At 39.0% G+C, this 13,688-nt stretch overlaps 1 protein-coding gene across 1 annotated transcript in view; it reads left to right on the top strand.

Annotated features, from left to right (window-relative positions):
- Positions 1–13,688, top strand: part of LOC133322013 (formin-J) — a 59,650-nt gene extending 45,962 nt beyond the window's left edge. The window contains exons 5-15 of the mRNA XM_061531083.1: positions 4,031–4,887; positions 4,957–5,151; positions 7,719–7,819; positions 7,884–8,133; positions 8,205–8,584; positions 8,660–8,986; positions 9,052–9,247; positions 11,025–11,158; positions 11,237–11,443; positions 11,523–11,832; positions 11,941–13,688. Coding sequence (XP_061387067.1) covers positions 4,031–4,887; positions 4,957–5,151; positions 7,719–7,819; positions 7,884–8,133; positions 8,205–8,584; positions 8,660–8,986; positions 9,052–9,247; positions 11,025–11,158; positions 11,237–11,443; positions 11,523–11,832; positions 11,941–13,684 — 4,701 coding nt within the window. The 3' untranslated portion in view covers positions 13,685–13,688. The remainder of the gene's footprint in view (positions 1–4,030; positions 4,888–4,956; positions 5,152–7,718; positions 7,820–7,883; positions 8,134–8,204; positions 8,585–8,659; positions 8,987–9,051; positions 9,248–11,024; positions 11,159–11,236; positions 11,444–11,522; positions 11,833–11,940) is intronic.

Here is a 13,688-nt window from a genome sequence, read left to right as displayed (position 1 = left end):
CCCCCGCAGTTTAGTATTTCCCAGGTACCAGCCGCAATTTATAATTCGCACTTCGGACTTTCACAGCTTATCTTGGGATATAGCCTATGGTCGATTTTCATACCCTCAACCTTAAGGCGGAGTGTATATTAATATGGATTGACAATAGGTAGCAATGCTCCCTACTAAAAAATTGTCCTTTTTAAGGTCTCTCATTAAAGGGTTCCGCCCAAATTTCGTTATGTTGGGCATGTTTTTTAAACGTATTGCCTATAATTTTGGTATTTTGAATTCACATTGGGTAGCACATCTTCATACCAAAAATTATCGATTTTGTCCACGTGGCTTTAATTTTGTGTTTAATAAGAGTCAAATCTCCCTACATAAAATTTCTATGGTGTTGGCCGCAATATAAAAAATGCCCGAAAAATTGCGGATATTTAAAACTTCCACGTCATGGTGGAGGGTTTCATTTATAGAAAATCACCCAAAAATTTACAACTTACGTGGCTGTAATTTAGGATTTTCAAAATCTATAAGACCTCCTTGCAAAGAATATCCAATATATGTACACATATCCAATATAGGTACATATCCCGCACATTTTATAATCTGCTCAAATTTTCGAACTTTAGAATGTTGGAGTCTCGATATAAAACAAACCTATTAGATTTTTAAATTGCCTTACTATTCTGCTCTATTTTGCGGGGTTTTAAATATGTGTCTTTTATATGCTGCATTTATATACCCTACGTAAAAGAAAACAAGTGAAAAAGCGTTAAGTTCGGCCGGGCCGAACTTTGGATACCCTCCACCATAGTTATACTGACAGATACATGCAATGAAAATATAGAGAACATACCAAAAAGTGGGCATATACCGATAATTCTACAAACCGATTTATGTAAACCATTATGTACACCAAATACAAACTTAAGCAATCTTTTATGGGGATTTTTCCTAAAATCTGTAAGATCCAAAAAGTGGACTGATACTGATAACGCATGGTAGAGTATAAAATCCTCAAACTACTGTAATTTAGATTAAAGTTATATGAGGGTATGCCTAAAGGGGGACCAATATTGATTACATAGTGTAGGAAATAGTGAATATTTGGGGATATCATTATATGAGGGCTATGCCTAATTAATGACCGGTATATGCCAATTTTGAACCCAATATTTTAATTGTTTATCTCAATTATTTCCTTCTGGAGGTATCACTATATTGAGGAGATGCCTAAATGTCTGCCGATATATTTCATTATAGTCATGTTTGAGTTTTTTTTTTATCACAATATATTTAGAAGGCGGAATGCTTACAACAGATAGCTAAATAGTCTTTGTAGGGTAAAAACTGACTATTCCCCATGACGACTACCCAACCGCAACACACGGAACAAATCATATAACTATTTTAATATAAAAAGGGTGATATATGGGGACTGCCCCTATAAAGGGGTGAATAATAATTTTTGGTGGGGAGATTTGTTACCATATACGACTACAAAATACCAAATTTCAGCGAATTCGGTTGAAAAACGCGCTCTAGAACCTCAAAATATCGAAAATTGGCGTTACCCTTATATGGGGGCTACCCGAAAAAAATTGACCTATATTTATAATTTTTTGTGGAGAGATTTGCTACCCAATAAGAACTCAATTTACTAAATTACAGCCAAGTCGGTAAAAAATCCGGTCAAAATCCCCCAAAAACTGGAAATTGGGAGGTACCCTTATATGGTGGCTGCCAGAAAAAGTGAACCTATATTTATAATTTTTAGTGGGGAAATTTGGTACCCAATAAGAACCCCATGTAGCAAATTTCAGCGAGTTCGGTTGAAAACCGCGCTCAAGAACCCTAAAATACCGAAAATTGGGGGGTACCCTTACATGGGGGCCACCCGAAAAACTTGACCTATGTTTATAATTTTTAGTATAGAGATTTGTTACCCAATAAGAACTCAAAGTACCGAATTTCAACGAATTCGGTCGAAAAATGCGATCAATCCCCCCAAAATACCGCAAAATTGGGGGTACCCTTATATGGTGGCTATCCGAAAATATGGACCCATATTTATAATTTTTAGTTGAGAGATTTGCTACCCAAAAATACCTCAATGTACCAAATTTCAGCGGATTCAGTTGAAAAACGCGCTCAAGAACCCCAAAATACCGAAAATTTGGGGGTACCCTTACTAGCATATGTCCGCAACTTCGTTAGCGAATGTGAGAACTATTTAACCATGTCTTAATACATTATTTCGTTTTCACAGAGAACTACATAATCAGAAGAGCTAATCGCACTACACACCAATATTGACCCTAATTAAAATTTTAGTACCATTTAGTTATCTTGTTCTCTTATAGTATGTATTTCCAAAACAATCTCTATATCTCAACACTACACACCAATTCTGACCGCAACAGCAATGTAGCTCTATACTAATTTTGGTACTATTTATTACCTTTCGTACTCTTGAAGTACTTATTTTCAAATTGCATTATTTGAGTTCTATAGGTTAACCCAAATCTTAATTTTACTAAATTTAGAACCATTTAGTATACATTAATATAAATCCAATAGAAATCATATTTCCCAATTAGTATGAATTTTCAAAACTTCCTATACACCCCAATCCTACATCACAACAATGATCCTAACTCAATATTTTAGAATTCGAGCTCTATCGGTTCACCCAAAATTTAGATTATACCAAATTTATTACACAATAGTATGAATTTCCAAGATTTCCTACGCAGCCCAATCGTGCACCCCAGAGTGATCCTAACTTCAAATTAGTGCACATTAGTAAAAAATGTCCAAAACTTCCTACATATCCCAATCCAGAATTCAGTGTTCTAGCTCTATCGGTTCACCCAAATCCAAATTTGGTACCATTTAGTACACACTCCAAATTTAAGGATCCAACCTCTATAGGCCCATCAAAAATTCAAATTGTACCAAATTGAGTACCATTATGTACCCATAAGTATGAATTTCCAGAACTACATCCACACCTCAATACTACACTTCATCCAAATATAGTACCATTTAGTACTTTTCATGCACATAATTACATATTTTCAAAAGTACCTCCGGCGGTAATGTTAATTTCTAATTTCAGGATTCCAGTTCCGTCCATTCCTCAAAATTCAAATTGTACCAAATTTAGTACCGTTTAGTACTTTTCGTATACATGGCAACACACTTCCAAAACCATCTCCTAATATCGACCCTACTTCTCAACCTTAATTCGCATTCTAGATTTCAAGTTTTTAGCTCTATCCGTTCACATGCTACGAAATTGCACCAAATTTAGTACATTTTAGTATTTTTCGGATACTTATAGTTCGAATGTCCATATTCTACTCTCCATCAATGACCCTCAATCCAAATTTGAGAATTCTAACTGCACCGGTTAGCCAAATACAAATGGTACTTTTTATGACATTTCGTGCCGTTCTGACCCCTTTAGACTAAGAGTTACCCCCACATGAGTGTGTTTCATGGATATGTGGTGATTAGAAGTAGAGAAGCCCTAGAGAAAATTTGTTTTGTTTTTCCAAGTAGTATAACTAATATTCTTCATTCAGACTGTTTTCTTGATCCATTGATTCCACATTTAGGAAAATGTCATTATTCTTCTAAAATCGAATTATTCCCTAATAGGGAATAATTCGAATTATTCCCAAAATTTTGTTACACACTGTAATGAAAACAAACATGTTTTCTTTTTTTTCATTTGTGCACATAACCATATATAATTTATGACGTACAATATTTTCATGCAAGACTGGGCTGTGGACATTATCTACTTTGAAATTTAATTCATTAGAATAAAAGCAAATGTTGTTGTACAAGTAAAGCTTTTAAATGGCAAAACTGGTTTCGTCTATTTTCACCAACATTTCATGCACTCACATACACCAACAACAAAAACCAAAATCAAAACAACAAGAAAACTTTAATACTTTAAGGAAAGAATTGACGAACGAACCAAACAACCACACACTCACTCACACAATGATTTTCAACTTTCCATTTATAGGTGGCCGATACACCACAGGAAGTGCCATTCCTTAGTATACTGCAACATTTGTTGCGAATTGATCCAAAAGAACACGTTAGTGATGTTGTCTGGGATACAACCGAAAAACTGGTACATCGAGCAACTCTATTAGAAAGTCATGAAGATTCGGTGCGTCTGTTACGCACGACGACTGCTCAAAAATTCACCTGTCCCAATTGTCGCAGTGATGCTGTGAGTCCGACACGTAAACCGAATGCTACGACCATAGCTCCACCTCCGCCACCACCACCAGCTCCCGCACCGCCCCCACCACCACCAGGTTGTGGTAAGGTGGGCGGTAGTGTAGCAGGAGGAGCTCCACCGCCACCACCACCCCCCATGACCATGTGCAATGGGCCACCAGCGCCGCCACCTATACCCGGAGCACCACCAGCTCCTCCGCCCGTTGGAAATTTACTCTCTGCTAAGACAACAATGCCTGCCCGTTCACTAACACCCGAGCCACGTCTCGCGGATGTGTTACTGCCGCAACAGGATACACCGGCACCAAAGGCGAAAATGAAAACCCTCAACTGGGGTAAGATTCCACCACACAAAGTGATTGGCAAACAAAATCTATGGACAATTGTGGCCCACAATCATCAGGACACAACAATGGAAGATATCGATTGGAATGAAATGGAAGGACTCTTCTGTCTGCAATCCACAAGTGCTCAAGGTTCACCAAAATTGGGTAGAGCCGATCCCTCGGCTGGGGCCAGTAGCAGTGGTTATGATACACTCGATCGTAAATCGAAAAAGGAGAGCACAGAAATTAATTTACTTGATGGCAAGAGGACACTGAATGTCAATATATTTTTGAAACAGTTTAAGGGGTAAGTGAACGTTTTTTTATGTTTATTTGAAAAAGATCTAAAATTTTAATTTTGTTTTAATTTTTATAGATATAATTCCAATGAAGATATTGTCCAACTAATACAGGATGGCAATCATGAGGTGATAGGAGCCGAAAAACTCCGTGGCCTATTGAAAATTCTTCCCGAAGTCGATGAAATAGATTTGTTAAAGACTTTCAATGGTGATCGTCAACGTTTGGGTAGAGCTGAAAAGTTTCTTCTGCTTCTTATGGAGGTTCCAAGGTAAGTAAAGGTGTTAAACGCTATTATGTGGTTTGATTGAAAAAGTATACAACAACATTAACTGACATTAATGTAGTAGGAATCTGTATATCTGGATCTGAAAAGTTCGTTTTGTCAATATACTTGATATTGATAAATAAACGAACAAAACCAAAGGCCACCGTTAGGGCTCCATTTTCGGTTGTAGACATATTGGTAATCGGGGTTTTTGTAGAGTAAAAGGCTTTCTGGTTTTATTTTTGGCTCATACGAATAAATCCATGATTCGTCCCATGACGATAGGATATATCGGTCAACTTTTTAGGGTAGCGTTCATACTACCCATAGCAAACAATATTCGGTATTTCGGAGATGTTTGGAATGGTTTTCAAACGATTTGGCTATAATTTAGTATTTTTATACCCCAAAAGTTTGTAACGCCGCGAAATATTGGTCCTACCCACCTTTAAGTATACCGATCGTCATATCTCGACTAGCTGAGCCGATCTAGACATGTGTGTCCGTCCGTCCGTCTGTCCGTCTGTCCATTATAATTTGTAAACACGATACAGGCCACAGTTATGGACCAATCTTCACGAAATTTTGCATGCAGGATGGGTTTTGGCCAATGAACACCCCTATTGTTTTTGGAAAAGATCGGTTAATATTTAGGGGATGAAATGGACCAAAAACTTTATTTTTGACGGTTTTTCTGGTCGCTCCAGAGGCCGCAATTATGGCCCAAACACCGGACCGGGCCAAAGAATAAGCCTGCCTGTTTTGATACAGATCTGTCAATATTTAGCGGGTCCAAAGAACCCTAACTTTTGTGTGAAAAATTACAAAATTTGTATTCTATAGCGTATATATTTACCACTGAAGGACATAGACCCGAGAAGTTGATAGTATATCCAAGGGGCGTGGTTGACCTTTCAATTTATACCAATTATATTGTCGTAGGTACTCGGATGCGGGAGTTACACTTAAATATTTACAGGTGCTTACGTATTCATATATTATTTAGTAACCTAATACCACACTGGAGGGCGGAAATATAGCGCTGATCGCTTTGAAATGTTCCATGAGGTTGCAGTTATGGTCAAGGACAACGCCTAAAATGTTAGGTGACGATCAGATAATATTTTTCGGATGAAGTAATTAGGGGTGCTGTACTGATTATTAGTAACATTTGCTGACCTCTAGCCAGTCAAAAGTGTGCAAATATCGCGAAATATTGCCCAATCTCAGAATATAGAACCACAGAAATTAGATTTTCATGGAAGTTGTGTAGGGTATCGTATGGTCGGCCCCGTCCGACTATACTGCTCCTCTCACTGGTTGATTCTAATAAGGTAATATATCTTTCTACCAAAAATGATCCGTATAGGTTACGTACCTCTCAAATTTCGATATTTTAAAGATGTTGATTGCATTTTCAACCGAATTGCATGTACACCAAAAATGATCAATATTGCTCCCCCGCCATATAAGACTACCCCTATCATCCGGTGTCTCGGAGATTATGGACTATTTTTCTAACCTAATCAAATGTGAAATCTGCCTACCAAACATTTACCATGGCCCGCCATATATAAAAACCCCGAACGATTACAGGTATTTTAAATGTCCACTCCTTCCTGGAGGGTATGAAAAGTGCACAAGACAAAATCTACGTTATTGGGCCAAATAAATCAGCTGTTTAGATATAAACCAGTAAGGAAAGTAGTAAAGTCGGACTGGGCCGACTATATGATACCCTTCGCCACTTTGGGTATATTGTACATATGTATCCTTACAATTGGTGCACCATTTATGTAAAATCGGACGAATATATCTGTATATGTGGGAACTATATGGAAATCTGAACCGATTTTTCCGAAACCTACTACACAGTATTCTAGACTCAATTCGGTACGATATGCCAAATTTCGTCCAAATCGAATGATAAATAGGGACTTTTGTGCACCATTTACATTTAATCGGACGAAAATATATATGGGAGCTATATCGAAATCTGAACCATTTTTCCCGAAACTCACCACCCATCATTCCAGACTTAATTTAGTACTCTATGTCAAATTTCGTGCAAATCGAAGGATATATAGGAACTTTAGCGCACTATTTACCTAAAATCGGAAGAAAAAATATATGGGATCTATATTTAAATCTGAACCGATTTTCACGAAACATAACACACATCACTATAGATTTAATTTATTACGCTATGCTAAATTTCGTGCAAATCAAAAGATATATAGGTACTTTGGTGCACCATTTACCTTAAATCGGACGAAAATATATATGGCACCTATATCTAAATCTGAACCGTTTTTCCCCATTTCAGTAGGGTTCGTCCTTGGGCCAAATAAATCAGCTGTGCCAAATATCATTCAATTCGAATAAAAAATTCGATCTGTAATTTGTTTACAATTTAACATGGACGGACATGCATAAATCGACTTAAAAAGTTATTCGATGCATATTCTCAAAAGGAACCATGTGTCTATCTAGTTTCCTTTTGGCTGTTACAAACATATGCACAAATACATGAGACAACTCATAACATTAATATTGTTCTTAATTTTTAGCTATAAACTGCGCATTGAGAGTATGTTGCTGAAGGAAGAATTTGCTGCCAATGTTACATATCTGGACCCCTGTATCAACACCATGATTGAAGCGGCCGAAGGTGAGTCGATGTGAACAAAATAATGTTCCCCTTTGAAATATTAAATCATAATGTTTATTTTCAGATCTCATGAATTGTCGATCTCTACAAGAAGTCCTCTACTTGGTTGTGGTGGCTGGTAATTTCTTAAATTCCGGTGGTTATGCTGGTAATGCTGTGGGCGTTAAGCTGTCCTCACTGACCAAACTAACCGATATCCGAGCAAATAAACCCGGCATGAATCTAATTCACTTTGTGGCCATACAAGCTGAAAAACGTGATGCCTCATTACTGAATTTCACCAATGAATTAAGTAATTTAGAAAGTGCTTCCAAGTAAGTAAATGGATTTAAAACCCGATTTTACAAATAATTCTAATGTTTGCGTTTTATTCCCCCTTTTCCAGAACTAATTTAGAACAAATTGGCATTGATATCAAGAATCTAGATTCTCAATTACAAAAAATCAAACGGCAAATCGAAATGCCCAATACCGATGAAGATATTAAAGAACAAATGTTGGAATTCTTACAAAGTGCCGAGGGTGAAATGACGGTACTAAAGGCCGGCATGGATGCTGTAGATAATATGCGTCTGAAGTTGGCCGATTTCTTTTGTGAAGACCCGGCCACCTTTAGATTGGAGGAATGCTTTAAAATATTACAAACATTCTGTGATAAATTCAAGCAAGCCGTTAAGGAAAATGAACGGCGCCAACAGTTGGAGGAACAGGCCAGTATAAGACAAAAACAACGGGAAGAACAATTGGCCAGGAGAGCCAAATATGGTAAGGATATCTATACAGAAAACATTTTGAGATTTTCAAAATCTGAATTATTTTTTTCTGGAATTTGTTTTACAGCCACCCTTAATGGCACCCCCAGCTCTGATTTCGATAGTCAATTTTCATTGGATTCTCCCTTTGATCCTAGAGCTAGTCCGGCATTGTCACGCAAACGTTATGGCAGCTTTAACAACGGCAGTAATGTGGAGGTCAATAATAGCTTTATACGTTCCGAGGCCACAAATGGTCACTGTGATGGCCAATCACCGGATATAACACCAAATGGCAGTATGCGAAGACGCCGCAGTCGTGTGCTAAATGAAGAAGATGATTTAATGGAATTTTTACGTACCTCAGGACATGAACGCAATAGCCGAGAGAGGAAGGCAGCTTATGGTAGTTTGGGTAGGAAGTCTTTGAAAAAATTTTTGATTTCTTGGATTAATGAATTTTCGATTTTTTATTTTTAGATCGTTCATGGGCACGTCGTGCTCGTTCCGGAAGTTCTAGTCGCAAACGTCCAGATTTATTAAATATTGATTTTGGAGCAGATAGAGAGCGGGCCGCTTCTCCCTTACCCATTAATGTGGTGGAGAAAAATTCTCCACTCTCGCCGAACAATGGAGAAATTGTTCAAACGAACAATAATGACGAAACTAAACCAAGGTGAGTGTGAGAGAGGCGGAGAGGTAAATTACAGGATTAATTTTCATGATCAATGGAGAGGTTGTTTAAAAACAAGAGAGGTGATCCCAATACGGCGTACCTTCATTATTGCTTAAAATTGATATATTCTGAAACCGGGCGCTCATCTTAATTACAAATTTTTATTGCGTACCCACATATATTGTGGGGGTATTATAAGTTTGTGTGGCCCAAGGCCGGAATCGATCTTGCAATGTTTCCGGACTTCCATCCGGCTGTTCGTAATTAAAAACAGGCCGCAGTTATTGACCGATCGTCACGAAATTTTGCGTGTAGGTTGGGTTAGTACCAAAGGCGATTCCTATGTCATGGAGAGGGGATTACTAAAGACGACTCTTATACTGACCATGGTCAATTACGACCAGAACATCTCGAAATGTTACATGGGACTGGTCTGGCTAACTATGGAGAGATTTTATCAAAACTAGGGAACTTGAACTTGGTTGATGTCGTAACAGGTTGGCTTTTGGTGAAAGTTACGGAAAGAACGGTACAAGGAAATGGAAAATTTATTAATAAGGAATTTGTATTCGAAGAGGGTAGCCGGAGAAACTGTGCCACCTGTGTTGAATTTAGCCAAAAGTCTATAGATTTGTAGGCTTTGCTGACAGGAGGGACACATATTTGAGATTCCGGAGACAATGCGCTCTCGATACGAATTGAGAACATTGCTGTACCCGGATCTTAGTTGTGCCAGAATCTAATGGGTTTGCTACGATTAAGTCTCTCACTGTCCGAAATTACAGGAGAATGTTGAGTAGGACTTTATGGCATCTGAAGCCATTTTACTATCGACAATCTGTTAACGTTCGATGGAATGCCGAATTGGATGCCTTCCCGACAGCGCCTGAAGTCCTGATGGATGTGTCGGTGGATCTGCCATCACTGTGTGATGGTTGGGATAACACGGCAGATAGCATCTGGTCTCTGACAGCATCCTGGTCTCCTCATGGAGTTGATCGACGCTCGTAATCTGGACACATGCGGTTGCAATTCGGAGTGCATTATTTTGTGTTGTCAAAGTTAGCGCCGGACAAAATAACCGTCCTGTCATCGGCGTACGACACCACTAAAACATCTGGTGGAGGAATGAGTAGATTATAAGACTGACACAATTATTTGTTCAGGTGGTCGTCGCAAATTGAGATATTCACAAGCTTGAAAGTAATTTCATTAAAAGCAAGAACGGAATGCTGTTTCAGGGATGGATGCATTAGAGACTCTAAAATCTTGGCTACTGGTGAAAGAAGAAAAATCGGGCGGTAGGATTACCCCTTAGGAGCGGATGGACCTTTTCTTTCCAAATATCAGGAATTACCAATTGTGACATCGATAACTCGAGAATTTTGGTCGGATAACCCAGCCCTATTGCACCAAGGATTTGGTTGGCTTGGATTTGGAGATAATTGCCTCTACCTCGCTGAATGGGAATGATAGGGGTTGCAAATCTATTTTAAGATTCTTGCATTTCCGTATAACTGCTCACTTGGTCCTTTTCTTGGACTTGGTAGTGGAGTGTTTTATCATATGAACGACTTTGTCCGACAATACTGGTCCGCCTATTGATTTTGTAGTAATATTTCATCCAAGATTAGTTTAGCCAACGAAAAATAAAAGGCGAAAAGTATACGAATCCGCTTGGGCTTATCAACCCATTCTAGACAACCCATGACTAGAAATAAAATTTGACAGTGGTAACCCTTAATTTTCTATTAATTTTTATAATTCTTTTTTTCAGAATATCTCGTGAATGGCGTCAAAAAATCGAAAATTGGTTACAATCGAACGAAAACGATGAAAAACAAGACGAGGAATACAAACGTAAGCGACGTTTGGTTAACATTAATAGGCGTTCGCTTGAAAACGAGTCAGGTAAATATTCAAACCCTACCATAATCATCATTAGGATTTTATTAAATTAACTGTTTTATTTTTTATTTATTTCTGCAGAAAGCGAACGAAAATTGGATACCTTACCCGAAGAGAAATTTGTACCAACTACACCGAACTCTTGTACTAAAACATCTAATCAAACACTAACCAATAACAATGTTACTAATACGAATAATCGTGATGGCTATAAACGCGTCTATCCCGATTGGAAACCATCGAAGACCTTGGAAACGGATGTTGTCGGTACCATAGAAGCTATTGCAAGTAAGTATATATATTTTTTTAATTTTAATAAATAGCACTACTAAACAATTTACCCTCACACCTAATTTTTTCACTTTAGATGTCAATGATGCCCGAGAAAATACGAAGAAGCAATTGGAAAAACCAAGCATATCGGAATCAGATTTAAGCTCCATAAAGCCATATACACCACCACCATCATCATCATCGTCACACAAATACTCAACACCCTATACAAATTGCGAAGAAGTTGTCTATCGAAGACAACGTTCCGGCGAGAATAATCCAATGCAACTGGATCCCATTGCCGAGGAGGATCGCCGCAAATCGTTAATAGCTCAACAACAATTGATTGAGAAAGAGGCCAATGAACGTCTGCAAATATATATACGTTCGCCTACGACGCCGGCGTCAGCGGAACGTAATTCTGTCGAAACAACTCAATCGCATCATCAACCTGCAACAGTATCACAAAATTCGACAACTGTCAATGAAAAACCAACATCTGCAGCTAGTAGTACCAAAGTTAATAATGTCGACAGACATAAATCCAAATCACCATCGCCATCATTCCAAACAAATCGAATCCATTCTGATAATACCTCAATGAATTGCAATGACATGTACACCTCGAAACGCAAAGAAATCGATGCGGATAACATTGAAACGCCACCCGCACCCCGGAGAATCATATCTAGTCCCACAACCACATTGGTGACGGTCAATAGGCCGGACGCTAAACCAGCTCAGGTTGAAGCAACGGAAAGAAATACAAGTGGTAATGACATGGAATCAACTGAAACACCTGGTCACTTTGATCGCTATTCCATAGCCCGACGCACCAGACGTTATAAACGACCAACTGACTACAGTAGTGGAAATGAAGAACTAACTTCAGCCAAAGATTCAAGTGAGGAAAATTCACTAAACCAAATAAATAAATCCGAAGAAATTCCCAAGGAAGTGTCCCCAGTGCCGGCTCCAGTAGCCACAAAGTTGGAAGATATCACAAAACCCGATAAACCAAAACGTATTTCGGCTAGAACTATTACAAAATTGGAGAAAGTCGGACGACATATTAGTTCCATAAATCAGGAGGATGTCCAAGAGGCATTACGCAACCTCAAATCACCCACTGATGTGCCCGAACGCCTATGGAGTCCGCCTCGAGAAATAATCAGTCAACGATCATCAAATCTGGCCACAACAACAGCCAACGGAAGCACCATTATCAAGGTATCGAATCACGAACTGAACGATGAAGGTTTTGAAGAAACACAAAGTCTAGTCTCAGATACACCATCTCAAGGTAAAGAGAGTGTAAATTCCTCTTGCAATGAAACCAATGAAATTAGTAAATTGTCACAAAAACCAGTATCACAAAAAGTCACGCCAATACAGAAAATCTCCAGCCGATTGGCGGATAGATTACAAATCTCTCGTCTACGTTCCACATCATCCAAGTCACAAACAAATGCACCGGGTTCAGGGTCATCGACGACAGGTACAGCGCGGAGAACCCCTTCAGCGTCCGTGGATCGTTCGAGAACAACACGTTCGACAAATGGACCAGCTGTACATGGGCCAGCAAGTTCAACAGCTGCGGCCCATATGAGTAACTTCACGAATAATGCCATACGAAGAGCTACCTCTTTGCGCAAGACACTGCCACAGGCAGGTGAAGCAGCATCAATGGCCAATAAACGTGATGTTGAACGTAGTAGTTCACGTAACAGTTTGCGGTCTTCACGCTCCTCGATAAACAGTGCCACCTCGACGAATACGGTGAAACGTATGCCGCTTGGCATTGGAAATAACAAAAGTCCCCTACAGACGGTATCCGTAGATTCGTCACCCAGCAAACGTCCATTGGGTACACAAAATATTCGTACAGGTGTGAATCGTTTGGCAGCCGGGGTACCCGCCAGTCGCTCAAGTTCTAGTGGTTCGAGTGTGGGGCCCAGTGTTGTTGTGGTTAGGAATAGAATAACTCCTGGATCGCAACGCCAAGCGTCACATACCAGTCTTGGAAATAGCACAAGTTTCAAGGAAAATCAAACAAATATCGGCTCATCAAGACCACAAACGGCACGTTCGGCAATTTTGGTAAAAGCCACCATTACGAATCCCTCACAGTCTACATCACAACAACAGCAGCAGCAGCAACAGCGTGGTGCAACATCTCGCAGTAATTCAAGTGTACGTTCATCCAGTAGTTTTATGAGACCAACAGCTTCCAGCGCTACAAAACGTTCGAAGTAAAATA

Source organism: Musca vetustissima, unplaced genomic scaffold (genome assembly GCF_032173495.1).
Source record: "Musca vetustissima isolate MV318-11 ecotype Yass unplaced genomic scaffold, APGP_CSIRO_Mvet_v1 utg8651, whole genome shotgun sequence".
Taxonomy (NCBI): domain Eukaryota; kingdom Metazoa; phylum Arthropoda; class Insecta; order Diptera; family Muscidae; genus Musca; species Musca vetustissima.
This window is presented reverse-complemented; position numbering and strand designations above follow the sequence as displayed.